Source organism: Pteronotus mesoamericanus, unplaced genomic scaffold, assembly GCF_021234165.1.
Source record: "Pteronotus mesoamericanus isolate MK-2021 breed Mesoamerican mustached bat unplaced genomic scaffold, CSHL_Meso_final contig_116, whole genome shotgun sequence".
NCBI lineage: Eukaryota > Metazoa > Chordata > Mammalia > Chiroptera > Mormoopidae > Pteronotus > Pteronotus mesoamericanus.
The window spans coordinates 9,126,124-9,154,105 of NW_026555027.1; the positions used below are offsets into that span (position 1 = coordinate 9,126,124).

Below are 27,982 nucleotides of genomic sequence, written 5' to 3' on the forward strand. Positions count from 1 at the left end.
TCGCGGCCGGAGCGGCACGGCAGCAGTCGCTCCGTGGCGGCGGGAGGTTGAGGGGTGGCGAGGTGCCGCCGGGGATGTTCCAAAGCGCACCAGGGCCCCCGCCATGCAGCCGGCCGAGATCCAGTTCGCCCAGCGGCTGGCGTCCCACGAGAAGGGCATCCGGGACCGGGCGGTGAAGAAGCTGCGCCAGTACATCAGCGTGAAGACTCAGAAGGAGACAGGTGGGCGCCCGGCGGTCAGCCACGCCACATGGCGGCGGGACCGGCGCTGAGCCGCTCGCGGAGCGCTGGTTCGCGCTCCTACCGCGTGCTTCTGTGTGTCCGCACCCTGGGCAGAGCTTCCTGCAGGGTCCAGTCCGGTTTTACGTTGGAGGGACAGGCCGACAGGGGTTAGGTAGCCTGCTGGAAGTCACAGGGAGTGAGGAAGCTGAAAATGTCTGTCCGACCCGGCGCCTGTACTTTAAGTACTAGGCTCAGCCTGCTTTATCTTGCAGTGCTCATCGGTTCACGCCATCATCAGACCAATACCTTTAGGAGCTGAGATTAGGAGAGAGAAGACAATCCCTACCCTAGAGGAACCTGGGCTCGTGGAGCTGAGAAGGGAGATCACTGAAGTGGAGCTTGTATAGTGTTGTAACGGAAATGGAGATCAGAGAAGGACGGAGCTTCATCTACGTAGGCTGGTCCAGGAAGGCCACGCTGGGGTGGTGTTCAACATAGCTAAACAGAGGCGGGAGGAAGAGCGGGACGTGCTCGAGGAATGGCTGAAAGAGACCAGTGGGTCAGGGTGGGTGAGGCCGGGTCCTGTTGAGGATTGTAGTTGCATTTTAACTGCAGTAGGTGCTTTTGAATATTTTTGTTTACCTGATGCGAAGTGTTCTATACATCCTTATGCCGCTGCCCTCCTCCCCCCACCCCTCGCCAGGTGTGAGCTGCAATATGAATGGAGGTTTTTCTCTTGCACTAAGATAAAGTTTGGTTTATTTACTAATACTTTCAGGGTCTACTTCAAAGAAGAGATGTCTTCCCTGTACTGATATTGTCAGTTTATGTAGAAGAGAAATCACAAAAAGGCCACCCTGGAAAAAGAAAATACAATTTCATGGGAAGTTTGCTAGAAAGAGGAATGAAGACCAAAATTTCCGACTTCAACTTTGTGAGGCTCTCTCTGACAGACTTAAGTTACTCTTATAGTTTCAGGTATTCCAAATAAATTGAAGGCTGTTAAACCTAAATTTCTAGCCCAGGCCTTTGCTACTTCAGCTCAGCATTGCCTTGCTAGCCTGGCATCTCTGCCGGGATGTCCCACGGGCACCTCAGACTCGGAATGCCTGAAAGTGACTCATTTTCTTCTCCCCCAAAACCTGTTTTCTTCTAGGGCCCATCTGGCACCTGTGCTCTCTCATTTTGTTCCCACCGTCCACCCAGACTAGCTTGGTATATAGTACTGTCCTAGACTCCTCTCTTCCTCATCCTCTCCAACCTCCGCATCCCCCCTGCCGCCTCGCCCCGCACCCAGTGTCCCTTGGTCCTGCCCGATTCGCCTCCTGAATTGCCGCTCCGTCTGTGTCGCATCCAGGCTTGAGCCCATCTTCCTAAAACCAGCCCAGAGTCATCATGAAACACGTCACCACCTTCCTGGGAATCCAGGTCTGTGGATGATCTCACGTCCCCTCTCCCACCGCTGCCCCAGTGTGGCTGCTTCATGCTCCATCAACAGCAGGCCATTCCTGGGTCCTGCTGGACAATACCACCCACTTCTCAGCTCCCTGCCTTTGCTTCTCCAGCACACACCTCAGAGATTCCCACCCCTGATCCGCTCCCAGTATGGGGTATCACTTTCCCTCTCACCCCTACTCTTCTAGGATTCTGAAATACCCAGATTGCGCTGTTGCAGCACTTACGCACATTGCTTGTTAATTACCTGTCAGTGTGTCAGCCTTCCCCCCAATGCTGTGAGCTTCCCTCTGTTTTCTTAGCTGGAAGTGGGAGCACAGCCACGCTCACAAGGGCCTCGCTGTATACGAAAACAGAAGAAAGGGCAGGTGCAGTGCATATGGGGCTGAGAAAGAGCCCGTTGCTCACACGCCTTTGGTGGGCAGGTCCAGGATCTGAAACGCTGAGGCAGGAACGGGGGGGGGGGGGGCTGTGGATTTACATCAGTGCCCCAGGGTTTTGTTTGGTCAGCACCCATCACACCTGCAGTCACTTGTCGGCTACCTCTTGTTCAATGCGGTATTCACACTGCACAGAGTATAATGGGCCTTCAAAGAGCTACCTGCAGAGTGAATTTTATAGACCGTGATGATGGGGCAAAATAAGGAAGGTCCCTGCGAGAGCTGTGCTCCATCCAAGGAACAAGTATGGAAATAACGGCCTGACGTTTGCATATCATTGACAGGGTTCATACTTGTTTGCATCTTGTCTTGGGCACAGTAAAGAGAATCTGAGATTCTACTCTTACAGGTACATACACTCTCCACCAGCAGCATAGTTGTGTGTTTTTAAAAACCAATTAGAAGTCTCTGTGCTGCTTCTGACATCTAAATGTTGCCCTAGTGCTTTAACTGTTCATGCTGCGTATCCCCAGCCATAGAACGACCACTGTGATTTTACTCAGGAGGGCTTGTTTGTCCTTCCTTTCTCGTTCTCATATGCAGCAGATATGAACAGAGTGCTCCCTGTGTGCTTTTATTACTGTACACGCTATTCTTGGCACTGGGAGTACAGCTGTGAACAAAAGACAAAACCCCCTTCCTGTCTTATCAGTTCTGCAACTTTAATTTGCATTCTTGCCTTCTTCTGGTGGCACGTAAAGTAACAGTGCACCTTACAGCTGGGGGGTTAGATTTGTGGCAATAATGGGAGAGATGAGTGTTTTTTCATACCAGTAGTTTTAGGGCTTCTCTCGACCCAGCAGTGCTAATGACCAGGAGCTGGACCTGTTCTGACACAGGTGGAGGTTCGAGTATGTCACGTCACCCCCGGCTGAAACGGCCCCCCTGCTCATTCGTGGTGAGACAGGCTGTTGGATTTTCTCATTTCAAAGCTGGGTATTTCCTACATCCACTGCTCACTTTCATTTCACTTCAGTTGTTTGAAACTAACTAAACTTATATTTTTGTCAGAAACTTAATTGTATTAAGTTTAAGAATCTCAGCCCCCAAAGAAAAGACAGGTCGAGAAGCAGTTGTGGAACAAAACCGTTTTGGATATTTTTTGGTTGGACAAAAGTTTGTTTGGGGTTTTTTTATATAAGATGGCTCTAGTAGCACTTAGTTGTCTTAAACTTCATTCAGAACAATTTTGTTAGATTGTATCGTGACAGCTGTCATAGCAGCCTGCTTTTAAAACAAAAACCAAAATTGGTGAATTTCTGTGTAGCCATTTTAATATTAAAGATGGAAGAAAATGTGCAACATTTTTGGCATATTGTGCTTTAGTATTTCAAGAAAGGTAAAAAGGCAACTGAAACACAAAAAATATTTGTGCAGTGTATACAGAAGGTGCTGTCACAGACTGAACATGTCAAAAGTGGTTTGCAAAGTTTCATGCTGGAGATTTCTCACTGAACATAGCTCCACAGTTGGATAGACCATTTGAAGTTGATAGCGATCAAACTGAGACATTGAGAACGAATGTTAAACCACATGGGAGATAGCCAGCATTTCCAAAATACCCAAATCGATAAAGTTATTGGTGAAAATGAAAAACGTGTCTTTTATTTTATGGGAAAAAACCATACAGACTTTTTGGCCAACTCAATACTTCACCTTCAGAGTTTTGAAAGAAATTAAATAATGAACATTTCTCTGTTTTGCCTAAGATGCTTCAAAAATTTGTACCTTATTTTTACCAGCTAGTTCCTGGGTGAAAACAAGTGGTTTTTATACTTATGTTGAAAATAGATATTTAAAATGAAAGAAGAGCTTCAACAGCCAATGGATAGGGAATGTGAGACGATCCTACTTGAACAGTGCTTTGCTCTTACAAAATGCGTCTTATACTTGCTCTTAATTTTGGTCTGAATCAAACATTATACACAGGGTCCAGCACAAATAATGCCCCTTTTTGATTACAAAATCATAAGCATGTAATTCTGTAACATAACAATATCACGCACAAGTACACTTGGTGACATTTTAGGTGAAATGTTCAAATTAAAACTGTAAATTATTACACCCATGTTATTACCCTGCAAGCCACACTCAGGAGGGCGTTACTTCTCATCTGTGTATTACAGGTGAAGAAGCAGGCCAGCTAACGGGTCAGTGACAGTTCTGCGCAGCTGGCAAGCTGCAAGCTGAGGCCCAGCTAAGGGTTTGTTTCCACTGTACTACTTTGTTGCCTCTCATAGGATGAAACTATCAAAATGGACGGTTTCCTGTGTATACAGGGTCTATTAATCACGGTTACTTTGTTGAAATCTGTTTTCAATTACGGAAACCTCTGGTATATCATTCTGTACCTTCACCCATTGAAGGTGTAGGTTGTCCAGAGAGATAAATTATCGCTTAGAGGTAGTTTGAGATTTTGGTGTGCTTGGAAGAACCATCTGGAGATAGTACACTGTGTTACTTTTTAGTGAAAAGAGCCAGAACGCAGAATATGTAGAACATGTGATGCGGTTTAGGTCGTTCTCACACGTACACATGCAACTGTGTGTTTGTGTCATGTGTAAGTAAATGCATAGGAAAAATCTGGGAAGATGCACATCAGTTAGATTCCAGTGGTCCCTCTGGGAGGAGCCTGGGGTTTGGGAGGCAGCAAACAAATCCCTTTTGGTTGTATGACGATGTAGTATATGAATTTTTTGCACTGAAAACCTTTTTATTGGTTAGTACTCCTCACAGTTGCAACTTGACAAAACATCCAAGCCACTCTGGATTTAGGGCGGGGGGGGGGGGACAGAAATAGCTGCATGCAGAGCTCAGCTAAAGACACCAGGCCCAGTTTTTCCCTCTAGCAGACTCTGCTCCATACACCCCCCCGCCCCCACCTCCCTGATTGGTTTCATTCTCAGGCTCCCCGTTGCGGGGCAGGGTGTCTGAGTGCAGGTCTAAACTGTCTCCTCAGAAGTCTACCAGGAGAGAACGGGAGACTTTCCTAAAGCCTGAGCCGGGGGGTCTTCATCTGTGGGGAGTCTGGTCTTGAACCAGTGCCATGGCCGAGGGGACCTGTGCTGGTTTGGTGTGAGCTCAGCACATGGCTCTACCTCCACACGGGCACATCCAGCCCAGACTGCTGCCTGGTTCTACTGGCCCTGCCTTACAGTGGCGGTCCTGCAGGGGAGGAAGGTGAGGCTGCCCGGCAGAAGCAGGCGATGCCCAGTGTGACGCCGCGTGCGGAACCAGCGTCGTCTAAATCCAGTTCATCGGCATTCATGTTTTTCTAATTTCATTATGATGAAGAGTTTTCTAAACAAGAAGGATGATAGGAGCCCATAGTGACACTTTAGAAACATCACAGTTTGGGGTCTTTTTGGGGGTGGGGTTCTTTTTATTAAGAAGTATTTCAGATATATTAAAAGCCTACTCATTAGTCAGCTTCAGCATTTCTCAGGACCTGGCCAGTTTGTCTAATCTGCCCACTTCCTCCTTCCCACCACATCGTTAAGCGAGTCCCAGACACCTCTCTTCGTTTCCAGATACTCAGGACGTATCTCTAGAAGACAAGGACTCTTTTTTTAACATAACCACAGCACCATCATCACATCCTTTAAAAGAAATTCTTACTATGAAATATTTAAACTGTTTAATTTTTCCTGTTATTTCATAATTTTTTAAATGACAAATCAGAATTCATACATGACCTATCCATTGCGTTTCGTTGATATGTCTGTTGAAACTTAAATTCTAACAGTTCTTATCCATCTTTTTTTTTTAATGCAATATATTTGTTGGAGAAACTGGGTCATTTGACCTGTAGAGTTTCCCACATTTAGGGTTTTGCTGTCGGCATCTCATGGTCTCGTTTGACATGTTTCTCTGTCCCCTGCGTTTCCTGAAAACTGGTGTTAATAGCTAGATGTGACGAGATGTAGGTTAGTGTGGGGGAGGAAGGAACCTTCCTCTACTCCTCTGTGTGTGGCTGGTCTGATAATTAAATCGAAGGGAGACAGGTTAATGAGAAAATAACCAAATTTTATTACATATGTATATGTGGGAACCCCATATACATGAGAAAGTCAGGGACCCCACATACAGGAGAGGTTCAGAGACAGAATGAAGTATAGGTGTGTGTGACATTCCCAGCTCGGGGGGAGAGAAGGCTCGCGGAACTTCAGAGGCAAGGAGGGTCACCCCAGGGGGTAAAAAGAGCAGGTGTCCAGGAATTAGTAGTTTGTCCTGCCCTGTAGATAGATCAAAAGTTATTTCTGGTGATATTTAATGACTAAGGGCCGTAATACAAATTCGTTAAGGGAGAGGAAAGAGTTTCTTTTGAGGCTGCGGAGTCTCGGTTACCTTCAGCTCAGAACACACACCACAGAGACACATCTTTGGTGACTCATTCCGAACCCCCACAGCAGCTTTTTCATTTTTGTGAGATTACTTAGCAGATGGTGCTGTGTTTTCCCTAATGCAGCGCATCCAGCATTGAATCAATAGTTGCTGATCTTTGCGAGCTGAGATGGACCAATGGGCTTGTGTGTTCTTGGTCTGATTTATCCATTTTAAAGTTCTCAGTAATTTTTAATTGAGTGTTTTAGCAGCCATTGGTGATCCTTGCCCAGGTCCACTGATTCATTAGTCTTCACATCAATGAATATGAGCACAGGCTCCAATGGCAGAATGATGATCGGAACTACAGTGGGCTCAGTTCTGCTGGAACTGGTCGCTCACACCATAGTTGCGTTGCGTTCTCGAAAGGCAGATCCCCAGGTGCAGTTTGTTTGTAGCAAGAGGAGAGAAAAACCAATTGGCACCATCATTTGCCCAACCTCTAAAGGAAATGAACTTTAATAAACTAATTTTACTATGGTTTCCGGTATATTGGTTTTAAGAAAGAATATCAAAAAGAAAATGCACCGTAACAAAAAGAGTTGATGTAATAAGTTTTTAGTAACTTGGAAGTCAGTATCCGTTAAGGTAAAATCTCACTCAGAATGCGCTAATTAAACTTCATTCAGTCCATCAGAAGGATGTCTGTCACTTTTTGTCACTTTTTAACTATCTTTTGGAGTACTGAAATCACATTGATTCCGAATATATACTTGTTACATTTCCCTAGTCCATCATAGTTTGCTGCTCCTAAAGACGTTAGTACCTCCTAGTGCAATATTAATAAAGACCATTTGTAAGATGCATTAAGACTTGAGGGTCGGTTTATTCTCCACAGGCTTGAAAACTCCAAAAGTTTACATTTACCTGATTGTATGATTGCTGATGTCACTCAGCAATTACTCCATGACATCTGGGGTTGACCCAACAGACAGAAGACATGCATGTTCGGTGGCTTGGCCGTAGGTGGTACAGGCAGAGGTGCAGGGCTGAAGTAATGAGAGCAAGGCCAACCATGGTCGTGCCAGTTAAAACAAGACTGAAGTTGCGCAGTAAATTAAAACCATAAATGGGAGCAGGGAGATCACGGTACAGCCAAGTGTGGCCTCATAGCAGGATCCTTAAAAGGGTCATCTTAGCAGAAATGCCTCACAGCTTTGCTGCTCTCCCTGGGACCAGCTGTATGAGACGTAAGCAAATGCTGCATATTTTGTAGGATTTTCACTTTCACTTTGCATGACCAATGAAAATGTTGGTGTGCAGGGCGAGGCGATAGTGTAAACAAGAGAGGCACTTTGGGGAACTCATTTTAGAAATGAGCACCCCATTAGTTTTCTTGTTGTGATGGCATTTGCTTCCTTACATTACTCAGGTAACGGGCACACGCCATCACTACCATCCTGCCTCCACAGCTGATGAGACTGTATAATTAACATGTGTTTCTTTTGTAACAATGAGGAGATGTGTGCTTCAAACAAAAAAGGCCTTTGCAGATGAAAATGTATGTGGTGTTATTCTCCCTGCTTATGTGGCAGTTCTGAACTTTAAGAAAGGAAATGTGAAGTCTCTGAAATAAGATTTTTGTGCCGTTTTGCCCTCCAGGAGGTTTCAGTCAAGAAGAACTTCTAAAAATATGGAAAGGACTCTTCTATTGCATGTGGGTGCAGGACGAGCCCCTTCTGCAGGTAACAGGCGCCTCGCTGTGTCCTACGGGGTCTTTGGTGTACCGAGATGAGAGACTTGCTGTAGCAGTCCCCTAGCGTGCCGAGCTGAAAAACATTGCTTCAAGGATTCCCTGTCACCTCTTGTCATACAGAAAGGGATGCAGTGTCTCAACATTGAGGTTAATATCTGTTCAAATAATAATAAGAATACTCATAAATTAAAGATTTATTATTTCTCTGCCACAGTTTCATAGTAGCTTTTACATTAAGTTTTTGTTAGCTTACCGTTATTTATGGTCAAAAATATCATTGTGATAGCACCAGTCCAAGAACCCGTGAGTGGCCCGGGCTCCAGGCCAACCGCTGCCACAGTGGAAGGGGTGCCCGGAACTGGACAGGACCTCACTGGGGTCAGGGCCTTCACAGAGCCATTGGTGGACCCCTGTCGGAGGCTCCCACCCTTGAAGCCAGCAGGGACTCAGCACAGATGCGCATGTGCATCTGGACCCCGTCTTCCAAGTGCCCTGGGCACCCCCAGCACAACTATTTAGAAAAACGATTTTCGCTGTTTAAAGAGCTCCATTGTAATGTGTTAAAGCACAGCAGAGGGATACACCCTGAAATGCCATTGGAAGCCCCCTGATGTATAAGACACATTGCGGGGAGATTTTACTTGTCTAGGTTTGAAGGCACGATGTTGCCACTTTTACTTCCCTGAACACATTTTGAGTAGGATAGCAAGGCAAAATATTTTAAAATTACACTCAGAAGTAACAGCCAGCATCTTTAGTGGAGGAAGAAAACGTGGCAGGAACATCACTCTGGAGCCTGGGGAGTTCGTTGGAAACGGCTGGGGGGGACCCGAGGCCGGCCCAGGCGCAAACGGTGACGAGGGCCTGCCTCTCCTTGCATAACTCACCAGCAGAACCCCTTTGGTGACACTCCCCAAGGCAGGTGTCCTCACAGGCCCGGACAACCAGGTCCTCCCCACAGACAGGCTTGCGTGTCCAGCGGCATTTTGCCCAGGACAGAGCTTGGGGGGCGCCATTCCCTGTGCCAGCCAAGGAGGGCACTTGCTGGTCCCACTCACCAAGATTCCCGCTGCGACAGTCCCAGGTCTGACTGCAGCAACACCTGCTTCCGGGGCACCTGTGTTTCTGTTACTGGGGGGATTGGGATAAACATCTCAAGTTAAGCTTTAATATGCTTTTAAAGCCAAGGATTGACAGCTAATTTAATTCTTCTGTAGGTCATTTGAACAGATAACGAGAGGTACTCTTTCAAACACACAGCTTAAACACATCTCAGAGGCACAGGAAATGGGCACGGTGATACATGGAAGTTGAGGATTTCGCATTTATATGAATTTTGATAAAATTCACATATTCGCATACACTCTCCTTCGTGGAAGTGACAAAGAAAACAGTGGTACAGACTCCCCCATCCCCAGCCAGCAGGCAGGGGAGGAGTGCCGGCCGTGGTTCCGTCACCTCGGCATTGCCCCGTGCTCACCCATGTTTCCCCTGCCCCCTTACAGGAGGAGCTAGCCAACACGATTTCCCAGCTCGTCCACGCTGTTAGCAACCCAGAGGCCCGTAAGTCCTGATGTTTTCTTGACTTTCCAAACATCTTCGCTTTTCAGATTTGGTAACTTGCCCAGGGTATCTAGTCCATGTTATTTCTTCACCCTTTTTCCCAAGTTTCCATCTTCCAGTGGTTCAATTTAACGTGAACCTGAGGCTGTCAGTGTGCAGATATAAGGCGAGAAACTTTTCCCATGGGAAGAAACTATGATAAACTTGGGTGTTGACTCTCAAGGAGGATGAAGGAGGTATCTTGTGGAATATTATATTGGACTACTGAAAGATTTCCAAAATACCCTGGCTGGTGTGGCTCAGTTCATTGAGTGCAAGCCTGTGAACCAAAAGGTCACCAGTTCGATTCCCAGTCAGGGCACATGCCAGGGTTGCAGGCCAGGTCCCCAGTAGGGGGCGCACGAGAAGCAACCACAACATTGATGTTTCCTTCTCCCTCCTTTCCCCTCTCTCTAAAAATAAATAAATAAAATCTTTTTTAAAAAAAGATTTCCAAAGTATATTTTAAATAATAATCCTCCAGAACCTCCACATTCTGAGTCACTTTAAGACTTAAGAGTCCTAGAGGCTATGTATGCATGTGCCAGTGGGCGCTGTGACCCCAAACGCCAGGTCTATCCTCAGAACTAGGGCCATTGAAGGCTGTCACTGGGAATAAGCTGTAAAGTAACCCCCTTTATCAAAAATGAACAAAAGGAGACACTTCCGGACACTCAGGCTTTGATTACCTACAGAGGACGAAAGAGACAGCAGAATGAGTTTGTTCTGCTCATTACGCCTGAGAACAAAACATCCCAATAGCCTTCATAACCCTCCATGGTTCTCTGAACTTTAGCCGAGTCTCAGCTGACATGTAATGAACAGAATTCTACACATGGGATATAGAATAGGTTTTCAGGTATCAAGAAAGTATTGTGCAAAAAGAAGGGACCAAAAAAATTAAAAAAATTTTGGACAGAACCCTAGTTTCGTGGTTCAGAAGAGAAAAATAGAATGTTTTATTATATCGCTCACCCAGCTGACACTGAACATGAAACAAAAAGCTGAATGTCTACGTGGGTGGTCCAAGTGTCCATCAAAATTACTGGCTTTGGATTGGTAGCTATAGGTGGGTGGAAAAGACCAATAGACTTGCCTCAGAAAATCTTTTGATTTAGAAACATGACTTTCAGTAGATAAAGAAAAATGTCCCAGAGAGCATTCTAATTGGGCATTAAGATATTACCAGTATTGCCCTGGCCACTGTAGCTCATTTGCTTGGGGTATTGTCCTGTAAACCGAAGGGTCGCAGGTTCAGTCCCTGGTCAGGGTACATGCCTAGGTTATGGGTTGAGGCCCCATTCGGGGTGCGTGCGAGAGACAACCAATCTATGCTTTTCCCTCTCATCGATGTTTCCCTCTCCCTTCCCTCTAAAATCAATAGGCGTATCCTTGGGCAAGGATTAAAAAAAATTTTTTTTTTTGAAAGGATATGTCCTGCCTTCCTATTGCTGTAACGTGCTTTTACTTATATGTAAAAGAAATTATTGAGGGTGTTTAATGATTGACCAAATTTTCTAGCAATCCAAGAATTCTTGAGAAAAATAAATAATGAATAATCCTAGATTGTTTTTCTTCACTCCTTTTGCACTATACGGCAATATGTTAACCTGAAACCCAGGCGCTCAGACCTTTTGTTCACTGCAGAGCACCTGTTCGTTCAGACCTTTTGGCAAACCGTGAACCGAGAGTGGAAGGGGATCGACAGGCTGCGCCTGGACAAGTTCTACATGGTGAGAGCAGCAGGCCTTCGTCCCCGTTACTGCAGAGGCTCGTGGGAGGGAGAGTGCCTTCGGCACTTTAAGAGCTGCGGAAGGTTGGTTTGTGAAGCAAAGTAAGTTCCAGGCTTGCCGAGGCGACAAGACAGAGTGAACGTTATACACCTTTGAACCTGGGCGCAGGGGCCTCTGTCCCTTTTAGTCTTCGGGGGTGAGTTTGGGGATCTTTCGGTAGCCTTTTAGGTTCTAGAAGTTAAACATAATTATTGTGGCTATTTCTTCATTTGGGGATCCAGGCCACCCCTGTGTCATCGGCCTCACTCTGCTAAGCTGACCAGTTGCTCGTCCTTTCCTTCTGTAACACAAGTTGTCTGTCTTTAGCTGATCCGTCTGGTCCTGAGAGAGTCCTTTGAAGTTCTGAAGCGGAACGGCTGGGAAGAAAGGTTGGTGAACTATTAGGGTTACCATGGGGTGGACTGAAAACTCTTAAAGGAAGAGTGTGTCTTTCAAGCCTTTCCGTTAACCAGCAAGTTCGAATTGCCTGGCCTGTGTCTTCCGCTCTGTTGCGAACTGTGAGAGGCAAAAGCCCCTTTTGCGTGAAGAACTTAAAATCCAGTGGAACAATGTGGAAGAGTTGAGCGCACCTAACAGCTTTTTGTTGTGATTTCAGTAGTTGCTTTTCCCTTGTAAGACTTTCTCAGCCTCTCCTGGTTTATGGAGCAATGTATCACGAGACGGAAGATTACATCTTCCCTCGGGGAGAAAGGTGTTGGCATGCCGCAGTTAATAAACCCGTCTGTGTTCTCTCTAGCCAAATCAAGCTTTTTCTCGATGTCTTGATGAAGGAAGTCTTGCACCCTGAGAGTCAGTCTCCTAATGGAGTGAAATTCCACTTCATTGACATTTATCTGGATGAACTATCCAAAGTGGGAGGGAAAGAGGTAAGAAACCGCCCGACATCCACCAGCAGTGTGGTGAGACCACAGCTAACCCGAACGGGGCTTTGGCCGTCCCTCAGATGCTGCTGGGAGCTGGGAATGGAGGAGACGAAGGGCTGGAAAGGAACATTGGTTAACATGCAAGTGATTTTCTGAATTTGGGATTGTGAGCAGTTTTTACCTTTTTTTTTTCCTCCACAAGTGTTCGGTCCCACTCGGTCCTGAACAGGGGTTTTTTGTTTTGTTTTTTTAATCAAAGTACATGTTTTATTTAAAAAATAACCCCTCATCACAGGCTCTGACAGTATTTATACAGACCACGCCCTAGAGGAGGCCGCATGGAGCGGCGCTGTGCGGTCACCGTGCTGAGACGCCCGGCCCCAACCACCCTCAGCCTGGCTCTGGCACCTGGGCAGTTCGTGCACAGTGCCTTTGGGCATTGCGAGTGCCACTCGGTCTGGTTGAGCCTCTGTGAATAAAGCCAGTGGTTCCCTTTTAAGGACCTGTCAGAAAGGAGAAGAGGTTCCTTTTTCCCCTCATTTTAATTTCTTTTTGCCTATTTTATTTCTAAATCACAGCTTTTGGCTGATCAGAATCTCAAATTTATTGATCCATTCTGCAAAATTGCTGCCAAGACCAAAGAGTAAGTGATCTGCATGTAATTTATTCCTGCAATTGGTGTTTAATTGGCGGGGGTGGGGGGGCAGTATTGTTTTGTATTGTAAAGCATGATACAAGGTACCTGGGATAGTTGTCAAAGCTGAGACCAGCCAGATGCTTAATTTCCAATGGCAAGATGTTTGAAGTTTCGAGTCACAATTCAGCTCATCTAGCTTTGCTGTTTGACCCCAGTCATTCCAAGAATCACACCCTCCCCCACCAGAGTTCAGTCTGCTGTCCATCTGTCCCACTGCTTCCGACACAGCCCTTGGCTGGCTCCTTGCAGCCCCACTGGGTTAGCCCAGAAGGGTACTTAGCAATACAAGTGCTTGCGGAGCAGCCGATGGATCCCGCCAGGTCCTAGGCAGGCTGACGCCGGCTGGCGGCTCGGTGACTGCTGCTCTCGTCCCTCTGTCCGCCCTCAGATGCTGAGGTCCAGACCATCGGTTTTAATCACGTCCTCTTTGCTGTGCTTCCCCCTCAGCCATACATTGGTGCAGACTATAGCTAGGGGTGTTTTTGAAGTCATTGTAGATCAGTCTCCTTTTGTACCTGAAGAGACAACAGAGGAACAGCAAACTAAAGTGGGCGACAGCGACCTCTCTGAAGAAGAGAGAGCCGGAAACGAGGTGGCATGGAGAAAAACAATCAGTAAGAAGACAGGTAAGAGGATTTTCTTGAGTGTTTCTCTTTTTAGGTAAAGTCCTCATCAGACAAACACAGTGTAATCCGTTGGTTGGGATCTCATTGAGGACAACCTAGAATTCATCAGGTGCCTTGGCCGTCCCCTGAGGCGGGAAGCAGGCGCATATTTCAAAGCCCCGATCGCGTTCAGGGGTCCTCTGGGGAAGACCTGTGCCTCACCCACGAGTCTGTCTCCCCGGGTGGTGGAACATCCTCTGAGTGTTTTATCATGGTTGCTGCTGTTGCTTTCGTTTTCATTGTTTTGGCTTTTTTGTTATATTTAAACATCCTAATGTGGACTGGAAATTGTTGTATTTAAACCTTCTAGTGTAGACTGAAACCTCCCCTAACGTCAGGAGACCTAATGTGCAGTTCTTTGTGAGGGCACACTTGTTTCTGGAGCCTTTCTGATCTCTGAGCTCCCTTGTGGTTCTTTTTCCTGAGGTGTCTGAATGCCTGCTGTGGGCTGCCACCGTTCTTACCCCTGTCCTAAGTCCACGCAGCCGTGTGGGAGTGCAGTTTAAGGCACAGCCCGTCAGAACTCCGGCGGCGGTTCACAGCATCTTGGTGTGCAGCCGCGATGCATGGTCCGGGCATACCCATCCTTCTGAAATGTTAAAAAGCCATTGAAAAGCAGAGTTTTCAAAAAAAAAACAACAACAACAACAACAATGACCAGAGGACATTTAATAACATTTTTGCAAGCAGGACACAAAACTCTATGTGGTAGAGCCTGATTTTTTTTTTTTTTTTTTTCTGTCCTCACCCAAAGATAGGTTTTTACTGATTTGAGAGAGAAAGGGAGGGAGGGAGAGAAGCAGTGATCAGTTGCCTCCCGTACGCACCCCAACTGGGGACCAGACCCGCACCTTTTGGCGCAGAGAACGATGCTTCAACTAAGTGAGCCACCCGGCCAGGGCTGGTTTGTTTTAACATTTCCATGTGCCTTGAATAGTCTAAGAGAATATGTATCAAAATGCTCTCATGACATGGCAGAGTTGTGAGTGACTTCTGTTTGCTTTGTACTTTTGTCTGTTTTCCTAGATTTTCCAAATTGATCATATATTATTTTCCAATCAGGAAAAAAAACAAAAAAACAAAAAGGAAAAGAAGAAACATGTTTATTTTAAATCCCACATGGATGACATACTACATAAAAACCCGGGACAAATTCTGTGCGGGCACGGCAGTGGTCTCTGGGCGCGCCTGCCGCCTGCAGTGTGGAACCCGGTGCGCCTTCACTGTGCCCCGAGCCCACACCACCAGTGAGTTCTTAGGAATCCAAACTAGTGCGAGTTTGAAACATTACGTTGTCACTAGTGATTTTTATCTACATTTTCATGGGCTTTCATGCTCGGAGTTACCTATTTGATGTTAAAATTTGCTTGATTGTATTAACTCATGTTTCGCAAGGCAGCCCCGTGAAGCTGGTATGACACGGCACAGATTTTTACTACAGCCCCAGCCGGCCCGAAGTCCATCACAGGCTCACGAGTTCTCTCCCCGCTCGCCCCCCCACAGGCCAGGGCCCACTGTGCCCGAGCCCCGGCCTAGGGGCAGCTGTGCCCCACCGCCATCTGACGAGGACACTGGCTGCACTGGGCAGCGTGGCAGGCCATGGAGCTTGTCTGAAATGGACTTAAAAGAGAATTTGTGATTGCTCCCAGCAGTGTTTTCATGTCCAGGGGAGTGGAAAACCATATCATCTTTGAGAACTTATAAATGTATTTGCAGGGTTTTTCTCTTTAAAGAAATTTTTGTTCTCACCGAGAGACACATAATTAGACGGTGGCTCCTTCAGAGGTAGACATTGCTGTGTAACTAAAGAAGTTTGTCTTTGGCTGTGTTTTGATAGCACTGGGCAAACACCATTACAGGAAAGACGGAGTCAGTGATGAAGGGGACAGAGAGAATGGTGGCAGCATGGAGGACATCGGGCCACTTCTCCAGGTTGGTGGCAGTTGTTGCATTTTATAGAAGATAGAGGTACTGTGGAGTGGCCTGGCTAATGGGGAATTAGGGTCAGAGCGGATTAAAGTCTGAGGCCTAATACGTAAAGTCCTTTTCACCCCTTTAATGTCACCTTCTTCATAATGAGCTCATTGGAAACAAAGTTAAACATGGTGGAATTTTGAAAAAGGGTCAGTTTTTATTTTGCCTTGAATTGCTAAGATCTGTTCTATTTCATTCAGCAAAGTCATCTCAGTAATGCTTTTCAGATAAAGTTTACTATGTTACCAAGTGCCAATTAGAAAAAAAAGAATTATAGGCAGCTTCTTCCAAGAAGAAATAGAACAGATTTTCAAAGATCTTCCTTAAGCCTTGGGTTGCCAGGTCTCAGCACATGCTTGTCCAGACGGTCCTCTGTGAGAGCTTCCAGAGTCCCACGCTGCACGTGTTCTGTCTCTAGTGGGTGTGCATTTCCAAGTCGGGTTGCTGTGGGTTTATGTTAGTTTCTCTTCTCTTGTAGTTTGACTATAAGGCTGTTGCTGACCGACTCCTGGAAATAACCAACAGGAAAAACACCCCTCCCTTCAACAGGAAACGTCTCTCCAAACTAATCAAGAAGTACGTATTGATTGAGAGGACGTCTCTTGATTCTCATTCACATTTAAGTCCAGCCCTTTCATTTATCTCAAAATATAGGATGAGCTGTTACCACTTACGCTTTTTTATAGCGTGAGCGCACGCACGCACGCTGCAGTGTTTAACGATGAGAGCTGCCCCCTCCTTCCCATTTCCATTCTTCAAGTGCAGCCACACTCATCTCTTGTAGCTGTTTCATAATGATGTGAAAAGAAGTCTATTGACGATGTCTAAAACGAGTAGATTGAGCAATTGCAATGTGAATGTACCGCTGAGGTCTTCACCTGTCTGTACACTACTGAGGTGGGCAGGGGTGTAACTTTTCGCCCTGGCCCCCACCTCTCACTATGGTTATGCTGAAGTTGTTGATGTCGTTACGACTGTACCAGTAATTCACTGCAGAGCCCTGTGGTGTATTATGATTGATGACATACAACAGCTGAGTTTGTTGACACTCCACGTGAGCTGGCACTGTTCTGAGCACTTAAAATTATTTCATTTAAGAAATGCTCTATAAGATGGCTTCTGTAATTTTCTCATTCAACACATAGGTTAACTCAGGCACGGGGAAGTCACCGCCTTTGCCCAACTGCCCCAAGTCATAGCTGCCAGACTCTGGGCTGGACTCAGACTTCTGTCCTCTGCCCCCGGGCTCTGCCCCCAAGTCCGCACGGCCCTGCACACTTCCTTTGTGTTCTAATGCACCAACATCCCGCAGACAAACAGTACTTGGTATCTCTCCGCTCGGTAACCAGGAGAGCTGAGTAGAGGCAGAGAGCGACTCCGTTTCAACCTTAAGAAACAAGAGAGAGAACTGAGCGTGGTCTTATCCTTCATTTTTGGCCTTTGTGTCACACCAGCTCGTTAGCCTCCCCTTCCAGAGGGAAAAGAAGGTGAATTACAAATACCATGTTTTCAAAAGTTTTGTGCGTATGTTTTTAGAAGACAGGAAGGAGGGATTTCTTAATGCAATTCTGTTGTTTTCTTTTTCAGATTCCAAGATCTCTCTGAAGGTGAGGAAGTCAGAGGATTAGAACTGATGTTCTTACCTAAATATGGACCTGACTGAGAACATTGAAGTCAAATAGTAAAACACAAGACTGAAAGCATAAGAAACAGTAGTAGCCGCTACCTTTGAAAGGTCGTCAGTTGCACCACTTGCATGCACAGCTGAGAGAGGCCCTTAGAAGAACCACAGCGTGGGGCCTGCCCTTTTTTTTTTTTTGTAATCTTACCCACCCACTCTCCCATCCCAGGGACCAAGCCGAGCCACCCACAGGGGTAGCAGAGCAAGGGGTAGACTGGAGGGCATTGGGGCGCAGGGCGGGTTATTTTAACAAGAAAGATTTCCATTGGTCCACGAAGGTTTCACTTTGACCCTTTGTGAAGAACAGTTGATCTCTCGGAGGTCCCTTCTGTTGACTGCTAAGATCAGCCGTCCCTTGGGGAAAAGCTGCTTTCTGTAAACTTCATTCCATTTGCACAAATTGGTGGTCCACCGCCCCTGCCCCTTGGACCCCTGGGGGTACCGAGAACCAGGGTGTTCAGCCCCGGCGCACCCAGCTCGGCGCACCCCAGGGTTGAGCTGGAGACGACGTCGCCCAAGCTCTGTAGTCCCTTGCCTTAAGCAACGAAGCCACAAACTTGTTTTAAGTCTAAAGTTCCTGTGTTCATTAGCTTTGAGGATTAGATTGGAGAAGTAGTGAGGAACAGTGATAAAGACAAAAATTGAGGTTAAAAATCTACCTGCATGGCGTGGGGAGGGGCCGTGGCTCTCAGGCCCCTGGGACAGCTGTTGTGAGGGTCTCAGAAAGCCCACTAAAGGTGACTTTGGTGTCCAGCAGGCAGCATACCTCAACTCGGTCTTGCTGAAGATGTTTCTGCTGATGAAGGTGACCAGACCCTCCATCAAGGAAAGCATAAGAAGAAAGGCAACAAACTTTTAGAGAAAACGGACGTGGAGAAAGGGGAAGGTGAGGCAAAAATATGGGACCTGCGAGGCCTGAGGAGAAGGGGGGTGCAGCCCTCGGACAGCGGGCGCCTGGCAGCCCTGGGAGCCTCTGAGCCACTGTCTCCATACGTCATTACAAAGCAAAAGCTGCTGCTTTTATGGCTGAAAATAAAGATTGTTCCCACGAGTTTGATTTTTCTGGGGCACTTATTTGCTTATTCCTGGCGGCATCTTTGAAGAAAGTGGCTGAGGACGTGGAGACGCTAGATACACACTGCCCTGGGACGCGTTTGTTCTGTTACCACCCTGGGTCTGTGGCTTTTACCTTCAGCCTGAACATTAGTAGAAATCTGAATATATTTCAGTTCCATCTACAGTGAAACAGGCATTAGGAAGGTTTCTAATCACAGTTGGGAAGAGGAGGAAATGGGGCCAAAGGAGAGAAATAGTGGAGCTCGGGTGTGCCAAGGATCAGAGCCACTCACGCCCCAGAATCCCTTGCAACACCTGCTGTCTGCATGGCAGCGGGGCACCTGCTTATTGATTTATGTGTCTTTCTAGGAAACAAGTTCATTCTGGCTGAGGGAGAAGAGAGTAAAGGTAGTGTTCAGAAGAGGAAAAGGAAAAAGAAGAGGAACCACCTTCAACATGAACATTTAGGGTCAGGGGACAGAGCCATGCCCCCAGAGCAGAACGGGCTGAGCGAGCCAGAGGCAGGTCCGGGAAGAACACAGAAGCCGGGGGTGGTGGAGCTGGGGGCGGGGGCCGCGCCCAGCCCCCCGGAGCAGAGCAGCTCAAAGCGCTCCCCCTCGCACCCTCCCACGCACAGCAGGAGGAAACGACCCAGGAAGAGGAACCCTCGGCTCCAGGGACTGATCTCGGAGCCCACGACATCACCTCTGGAGGACCTGTGTCAAGGTGGCCTCGGCAATGGTCATAGTCAGGTGCTTGCCCCCCAAGCTTCCCCAGCCAGTGGAGCCCCGGCCCCGAAGAGGAAGCGGAAACTCAGGGCTCCCTGGGTCAACGGCAGCCCCCAAACACTGGCCCGGCCCCGACCCCAGGAGGAGGGCCCTTCAGCGAGCCCGGCAGATGGAGAGGATTGCCCAGCCTCACTGCCTCAGGGTGGGCGGCTAAAGAAAAAGAAGGGAGAGCCCAGCCGTCTTGACCTCTACCACCCGTCTATTCAGAAAACTGCCATCTTCAAAAAGAGGAAGAAAATGAAAGAGATGTTGAACTTGGTTGAACACAGCAGAGTATTGGAATCCGAACTCAAGCTCATCCAGACTCTGGTAAGGTGACTGGGTTCCAGGCAGGGTAGCTGAGGCGCTTGTGCCAAAAGTTCAGAGGCTCTGGCCACCTCGGGCCTCAGTTTAGTGGGGAGGGGGGACAGGCCAGACCTCTGGACCAAGAACCTGTTGTGGTTCATAACACCCCCTCCCAGTGAGTAAAGAAACATGGCCAGTCTCGGTGGCCGAGACAGTTGTCATGCCCCGTCACTCCTCCATACCCCACCAGGCTGCCCACTCTGAGGGCTGCAGAGGGCCACACCAAGCTGGGAGGACTGTCCCCGTGGCCCAGGCAGGCACGCTGCTGTGCTGTACAAACAGGCAGACAGGTGTCCCGTCAAACGCTGGTCTTGTTTTTCTTCAACTGACAGCCAGTCCTGGGCCAAAATTCTGTGTGGCTTGTCTTTTCAATGAAAAGACTTCCGTCCTGCTTGGATCTCTAGAGCCCAATATGAACGAGAGCCAGCCAGGCTCTGGATCTGCGCGCCATGTCAGCACTCCAGACGCACGGTCACTGGCGCCCAGCCACGCCTGGCCCTGTGCTGCTCTCACTCCTCAGAGGCAGAGGTGGGTGGTTGTGACAGGCACCTCATGGCCCTCAAAGCCGAAACATCTCCTCCCGGGCCCTTTGCAAGCAGGCTCACTGTCCCTGTGCGGTACTTGGCTTGCGCGCACTGCTGTGTCACAGTAGTGACATCGAGGCCCCTCTAACATGACAAGTGCTCAGTGAATTAGTTTCTGGTCAGTAAAAGACAGCTGGGAAAACAGAACACTCCTTGGGCTTCAGGAAGGCCACTCTCATCCTAGGCCTTCCCTTGGCGACCGTTGTCACTGCGTCACCGCCGTTGGCTCTGCCATCTCTGCCCTCCACTCGCTATTCATTTGATGCTCTTCACTAAGGACGTCAGTCCTTTTCCATGTCTCATTTCCCAGGCCCCTGCACCCTCTCAGAATTGGAACAGTCCCTAAAGAAATGCCAGGCTTATCGCAGGTTTTTCCTCCACAAGCAGGCACTGTGTCTGCCAGCGGGAGCGGGAAGGCGCGTGAGCGGGGATGCCTGGGTTCAGGGTGCGCCCTCATGGGTTCCGCTCAGGGGAAGCAGCAAACTTCCAAGCCAGGGTCACCAAAGCCTTGCCAAAAGCTCCAGAGTGAAATCAACCACATTGGGTTTCCCAGACCCCTGGGGTCCCAGCACTGGAGCAGGGTCTTCGTGTGGGTGGTGGTCCATTGTAAAGCACCCAGTGAACATTCTTTATCTGCCTGAAATGGACCAATAGGACCTAAGCAGGAGGTCCCGGTCACGCTTTCATGCCAGATTTCTGGCGTACAATGACGTCTTTGATTGGAAATGAATTATTTACTAAGTCACGTGCTGCCTAACATTTACGTCACCAGTAGACTGTCTAACAGCAGTGGTCCTATAACGTTACAGTGGAGCCGAACGATTCCTATTGCCTAGTGACATCCTAGCCATCCTAGTGCTTTCTGGAAAGAGTGACGCCCCCTCACGGAGAGCCTCAAGCAGGTCCTCTAAGAGGTGTTCCAGGAGAAGGTATTGTTACCATAGCAGGCGACAGCTCCAGGCGTGTCATTGCCCATGGAGACCCTCCTGTGGGATAAGAAGTAGAGGAGGAGGCAGTGGTGGCGATGACCGCAGCCGTGTGCAGGCTTAAGCTAATGTGCGTGTTGCAAAAAGGTTTTAAAAATGGGGGGAAAACGTAATGGAAAAAAATTTGTAGAATAAGGATATATGGAAAGAAAATATTTCTGTACAGCTGTATAGTGTTTGTGTTTCTAGCTAAGTGTTATTACAAGAGTCAAAAAGTTAACAATGTTTAGCCCCGGCCAGGTGACTCAGTTAATTGGCGTGTTGTCACATACACCAAAAGGTGGCAGTTTCGATCTGTGGTTGAGGCTCATGCCTCCGGCAATTTAAAAAAGTAATTTTAAGTGTATAAAGTGAAAAAGTTTCAGTAAGCCAAGGTTAAATTACTGAAGAAGGAAAAGTATGTTTTATAAACTTGCGTCGCGTGAGTGCACAGTGGCTCTAAAGGCTACAGCCGTGCACGGCCGCCCCGGGCCTTCACCTTCACCGCCCCCGCAGCCCCGACTCAGCCAGAGCACCGCCCGGCCTGTGAGCTCCGTTCAAGGGACGTGCCCGATCCAGGGCCCTGTACCCTTCACGCCATTTTCTGTGTTTCGACGCACAAATGCCTCCCCCCGTGCGGGCCGCCTACAAGACTCGGTGCAGTGAACACTGCCCAGGCTGGTAGCCCAGGGGCAGAGGCTGCACCGCAGAGCCCGGGTGCGCCGCAGGCCGCACCACGGAGATGTGTCTGGTGCCTCTGTCATGTTTACACAGCAATGAAACTGCTTAGCAACGCGTTTCTCAGAACGCGTCCCCGTCTCTAGGCCGTGCATGACAGTGAGGTGTCTTTGAAAGGCAGAGATCTTCAGAGCACGGGACTGAGTTTGAAGACACATCAAAATGGTTCTTGTAGCTGAAAACATAAGAAACCTCTGGCCCTGCTGGCCTAGAGCCGTGGTGGAGAAGTGGCAGTTTTGCTGTACTGAGCAAAAAAGGATGTTGGTAAATCTGGTTCCGGAAAGAGCGATGTGTAGGGTTTCTGAGCTAGTAAATGGCTCTCATCTGAGCCGCTCTGCGCCTGTGGCCTCAGCCCCATGGTGTCTGCACCCCCTGGTCCTGCTCTCCCTTCCTGTGTGTGTAGGTGTGGCACAGGTGGTGCTGTGTGCGACCCCCCTCCTCTCGCCCCTCCCTCACACAGGGGAGCCGTGGAGCTTGGAAGAAGAAGCAGCTGAGGACTGAGAATGACTTTGTGAAATTTGATACCCCCTTCCTCCCAAAGCCCCTGTTCTTCAGAAAAGCTAAGAGCAGGCCTGCCACCCCTGTGACCCCCGCTGTGCAGGTAAGCCCGGTGCCACCACACCACAGGGGCGCGCTGCCTCGCCTCCGCTTCTGTCCACGGGGCACAGGTTCCCGCTCGTGGAAGGAACCCAGATCTGCTGTGCAGGCCGTGCAGTGGTTCCGCGGGGCCGACCCCAAGGGATTGGTCATGGGTGCCGCATCTTAGAACTCTGGGCGTAGAGGAGATCTAGAGAAGCAGGTAGTGAAGCGGGTGGCAGGAGGCCCCAGAGAGCCCCGCATTTACAAAGCAGATGTAGGAGGGTTGGAGGTGAAACCGGGAAAGTTAGTGTTCACGGAGACAGGGATTGAAACTCCACTAGCACTTAATTAGAAGAACGGCGATCTGAGAAGGTGGTGGGTTGGTACGCTAACAGACCGCCTCACATTTCCTTTCAAGCCGGCCTTTTTATAAGGAGGCGAAAGCGTAGGTAAGGGATTTGGAATTCAGGAAAGAGGTTCATCAGGTAACAGCTGCAGCCCAGCAGCTTCCCTGGCATCCTTTCCTCTGCCGACCAGTGATTTCCTATCTGGGTTTTATGTCCTGGGCAGTGTTCTCTATCTGTGTCCTGGGCGGCGGACTGCCTCTCCCTGCAACACAATGGCTCGGCCGCCACCTTGGTTGCTTCCGGCCTCTCCGGGAGCACAAAGGTCAGTCGCCTGCGGTCTCCTGGAGTCCGGGTGGGCCGTACCTGCAGTCCCTCAAACAGTAGCTTTTCACTTGCACTAACTACTAGGCTTATTAACTCTTACCTAAAGCTAAAATTTTCCAACTCTTGAGTCCCCCATCAGAAGGGCCTACCAAGGACACTGGTGGGTGTTCAGGCGGGTAGAATGAGCAGGTACAGTCCCGGGTCATGGTGGGTGAGGGCGGACACTGTCCTGGGGAGCTGGGTGGGAGCCACGAGGAAAGGGTCGCCTGTCTCTGCCGAGTGCCACTGGAAGGTGGGAGAAGGTGCAGACCGGCATATGCTGGAGGCTGGTCTGGAGTCGCCTCCAGGAAAGAGAGGTCCCGGAGCTGCGGGGACAGGTCCTGGGCTGGCCCTGCTGGGGAGACCCATGAGTAGGCGCTGTTTAAACAGCCTCACCCCAGCAGAGTGACCACTGCCTATGCTCATGTTTATGCACAAGATACTCCAGGGATATCTGTAAATGAGGCGGGCTTACAGAAGCCAGGTTCCCCCTGTAAAATGGGAATGTTAAAGCAGAAATGGTACAAGGTAGAACTAGGGGGTGGATGCACCCAAAAATGCAGGGTTCTAGGAAGGAATGTGAAAAAGTGCTGCATCATGCAAAATGGGTCAGCTTCTAGATATTTTTCAAATATGAAACAACTTAGTTACCTTTTTTTATCCTCAGCCGAGGACGTACTCATTTATCTTAGAGAAGAGGGAAAGGGGTGGCAAGAGAGACAGAGGAGAGAGAGAAACATCGGTCGGTTCCTTCTCCCAGGTGCCCCGACTGGGGAGCAGACCTGAAACCCAGGCATGTGCCCTGACCAGGGATCGAACCCATGACCTTTCAGCTAATGGGACAAAGCTACAGCCAACTGAGCCATACCAGTCAGGGCTCCATTTAGTTAATTTCGATTAATTGTTAGAATATTCAAGTCCATTTGGCATCCTGTGCACAAAAAGTTGGGAAATGTGGGTCCATTGCCCACTGAAGCTCAATCCCATCATAATCTAATGAGTTTCATTACCAAGTTAAAGCTGAAACACTGGGCACAGTGAATGGGAACTGCTTACAATTTTTCAATGGTGAATCTTTTCCTATAACTTACAAGGTTTGGAGCATGATAATTTTGCTCTGCCTTCTTCCCCGGAAGGCAGAGGCGGGAGCCAGCCATGGAGCAGGTCACTGTAGGGTGGTGCTGGCACTGCCCACCTCCCAGACCTGTAGCGTGCGCTCACAGGAGCACCTCATGCACTCCAGGCCTGGGGTTGCACAGCGAGGTCCTCAGGAGGCCATGGAGGCAGACACGGGCCCCTGACCTCAGGCCGTGTGCTCCTGGTGGCTGGTAGGCACCTGTGAGCGCTCGGGAACTCGCAACAGACAACGCGCCTCAGCCACTTTGTACCTCTCTGCTCCTTCTGCTACGGCTTTCTCTCTTCTGCAGCTCAACAAAGCACCGTCCAGCTCCAAGAAAGTCACCTTCGGGTTGAACAGAAACATGACTGCAGGTGAGTAGGGGTCGCTTGCAGTTGCAGCCCGCTCCCTGGGAGGGGGGCGCTGGCCCTGTCCAGAGGCAGATTCAGTCCCCGCGCCCACCTGCCTGCAGTGTGTTGGCCATCTTGGCCTGAGATGTAATGGCCTGTCAGCTGCTTTTAAAAGTATATGAGTTAAGACCTGACTTGCCTTAGGGACAAGTACGTGTGTGCGCGCGCGTGCGCATGCTTGTGTGCCTATGTGTGCGTGCACACACAGGAGCAGCTGTCAGGAGAGTCCTGGGCAGAGCCCCCCACCCCACTCCCTTGTCTGTAAAGTTGGAGGCGGTGGGAGGAGCTGACCCAGGAGGATGGGAGGCCTGCTTGGTACCACTCATTGCCCACATCCCAAAAACAGCCCTGCCCACCGGGTGCTCCACTCAAGGCCTATCCAGGTGGCCCTCGGGGCCGGTTCCCTGCCCAGGAGTGAGTGCCATGGCTCCCAGTGGAGGGGACAGCACGGAGACCAGACACCGTATGGGCCAGTTGACAGGACAGAGAAATCACACCCAGTAACATGTGGCCTTGCTTTCATCGGACAGAATTCAAGAAGACAGACAAGAGCATCTTAGTCAGTCCCACGGGCGCCTCCCGAGTGGCCTTCAACCCTGAGCAGAGACCGCTCCACGGAGTGCTGAAGACCCCCACCAGCTCCCCCGCCAGTACCCCCCTGGGGACCAAGAAGCCGCTGAGCATCACACCAAAGAGAAGGCCGACGGCAATGGACTTCTTCTAGGAGAGTAGCAGAGTCTATTTGTAAAGACTGCTTTTGTACAGAATACTCTATAAATTATAACTTTTAAAAGGTGGGGTGTTTTTTATTGTTTTATAACTTGTGTACACAAGGGTCTGGGTGTGAACCGTGACACTGCTGTGGACATCTGCTGTGGCTGAAGCTTTCGCTACAAACCTCGCCTGTGCCGGAGCTCACCAGTATCCCACATTTGTGGGTTACTCGGTGCCTTCCCAGATGTGGGAGCCGAGAACAGGTTGACCGCCACCACTAGTGGGTGCTGCGGGCACAGGGACAGCCTGGAGTTGGAGTCTGCCTGCTGTCCACGTGTGCACACGTGGGGTACTGGTGTTCGCCGAGCCAGGCTGCTTTTCTGTGGGTCTTTCATGTGTAACAGTCTTTTAAGAAGCACATAGGACTGTGTTCCCATGCTCTGTGGGTAGGTGGCAGTTTTCGATTGGGGCGACTCTTCTAACTGAATCCACAATCCAGTCGTTTTTCCATATCTGCTCAGCTGGGGATGAACCTGTGAGTGGGGCAGGAGAGCAGAGCCGCGCAGCCTGTGTCCTTCCCTGTGTTCCTACCTCTCAGCCAACCCAAAGTGTCCTCACCAGGGAGCCACGCCAGGCACGCTCACCCGCCCAGGCCATCGCGCTCTGGCTGCTCTGGGTACGTAGCGGCGACCGAGCGCTGGCGTCCGCAGAGCAGTTCTTCATCGAAGGGAAACGCGGCTCTTTGAGGGACAGCAGCAGCGTCCGGAGCGCTGAGCTCCTGCTGGATGGCAGGCAGAGCAGCTCTCAGGACCATTTGTGCATACTTACTTATTCATAGCTACCTTATATCTTAAATGCTGAGTCTTGCACTTACAGATTTTTATAAAGTCCTAATTTTAGTTAATTACAAAAAATCGGGGGTGGAAGTCACACAGACTTTAGTTGGGGAAAGAAATGCAACGTGGAGCAGCGTCGCCTGCTCCTTGGCCTTGTTTAAGGAAGCTGGGTCTGCCCTGAGCCTGAGTGAGGGATAAGATGCAGACCCGGAAGTCGGGGGTCACCTCGGGAAAGCCCCTGGGCCCTGCCTCTCTCTTGAGTTTGCACAAAAACACAGTGCAGACCCAAAGGAGGAGTCGTAACTTGGGGACACGTAGTTGTGCCTCTGGTGCCCAGCACCTCCCCAGCTTACTCTCTGCTCAGGGACCTCAGGCCTCCTAGGAGTGAAAGTGCCCCCACCCCCCAGCCAGAGCTCGAGTTTCTCACCAAAGCCAGGGCCAGCTCCCTTCGCTGCTTCCCAGCCAGGGCCCCAGAGTGTCCTCAGTGTTTTGGGGCTGTGGCTTCGGGTTGGGGGAGGCCCTCCGGGATTACGTCCTCCAGCTAGCTGACTGGTTTCCTTAGTCACAGCCAGGGTGGGCTTCATCGCGAGCTGGAGGTGGGCTGTCTTGCCCACAAAGGCCCTGCTGAGAAGGAAGGGAAACTATTCTTTGCAAGCTCTATAACAGTATCATCACAATTAGGCCAGGAAAAAAGAAACAATGAGCATTGTGGTGGTGGTAGCTAGTCTTTGTCATGAAAAGTCTTAGGTGCCAGAGACTTTGTTGTGGTTGCATGGCGTTAGTGCACTATGTTTCATGTCAGAGCCAAAACTGAAGTGTAAAAAGATAAGATTCGAGTAATCCAATGTTTATAGCTTTGTTTTTAAAAACTGTCATCATCCTTGGTCAAATTATTTTTCTAACAACTTTATTTTAGCTTCAAAAGTAGGTCTTCTAGCCAAGTGGGCCATACAACCCACCAGTGTTAAGCAGTCCTGGCAAGACTTTCCAGCACACAAGTGGCACGTTTGTTCGCGAGATGGGTGCAGGGACTTTCCTTCATGGCTGCTGTGCGTCACCTGTCCCTTCTGAGGCATCGGTGGAGTGTCCTACCGATGTACCTCCTGCCTGGGGACGTGTGTCCAGAAGTGACAGTGTGTCTTGGATTGCACCTGTCCTTCTCTAAATCTGCCCTAACTTACTCCATTTTGTGGGTAAGTCCAGTAGGTTGACTGTGGCTTCTTTTTAATCTCTACATTTGGGCTACAAAGGAAAAAAAACCCAATTTTTTAAAATTTCATTTACACGTATACACAACAAAAATGTGTCACATAAAGACACTATTTAGAATAATGGTTTTCTACTTGATGCATGCTATTTTCTTAGGTAAAATTGCCAAGGGGACTTGGCAGTCCCAAAAAGGAAATAATTTAAATTAATGCTGGTGACCTGAACAGTATTTTGTAAAACAATCGTCTGTCCGATTTGGTATCACACTTTACAACGTGTTGTCCTTTCTAACTTTTACTTGAACCGAAAGCACAAAGGGGAGTATAAAGCAGTTGTTAGTATTGGGGGAAAAAATTATGAAATTGAGTCCATCTTTTGATTTTTGTGTGTGTTCCCTGAATTCACCTGGCTGCTGGCAAGCACTGTTTGTTTACAATGAGTTTGTAATAGTGTCCGCAGGG

At 48.9% G+C, this 27,982-nt stretch overlaps 1 protein-coding gene across 2 annotated transcripts; it reads left to right on the forward strand.

The window, feature by feature from the left end:
• Window positions 1-27,973, forward strand: RRP1B (ribosomal RNA processing 1B). 2 transcript variants are annotated; one of them, XM_054578789.1, is made up of 16 exons: window positions 1-221; window positions 8,102-8,184; window positions 9,701-9,758; window positions 11,445-11,530; window positions 11,897-11,958; window positions 12,327-12,456; window positions 13,032-13,096; window positions 13,598-13,776; window positions 15,653-15,747; window positions 16,268-16,365; window positions 17,377-17,396; window positions 18,225-18,356; window positions 18,896-19,623; window positions 22,407-22,547; window positions 24,663-24,726; window positions 25,293-27,973. In XM_054578789.1, exons 1-16 carry the CDS (start codon window positions 104-106, stop codon window positions 25,484-25,486), a joined length of 2,253 nt encoding a protein of 750 aa, XP_054434764.1. In that variant the 5' UTR covers window positions 1-103; the 3' UTR covers window positions 25,487-27,973. The 2 variants fall into 2 exon arrangements, with proteins under 2 accessions (XP_054434764.1, XP_054434759.1); XM_054578784.1 differs by having other exon boundaries at window positions 27-221; window positions 18,228-18,356.
• Window positions 27,974-27,982: the final 9 nt, after the last annotated feature.

Excerpts from the sequence above, each read along its gene's own strand:
- RRP1B (XM_054578789.1), top strand. The coding sequence starts at position 104 with ATGCAGCCGGCCGAGATCCAGTTCGCCCAGCGGCTGGCGTCCCACGAG. Across the intron at positions 222-8,101 it reads GAAGACTCAGAAGGAGACAG|GAGGTTTCAGTCAAGAAGAA; the intron begins GTGGGCGCCCGG and ends TTTGCCCTCCAG. Across the intron at positions 13,097-13,597 it reads ATTGCTGCCAAGACCAAAGA|CCATACATTGGTGCAGACTA; the intron begins GTAAGTGATCTG and ends CTTCCCCCTCAG.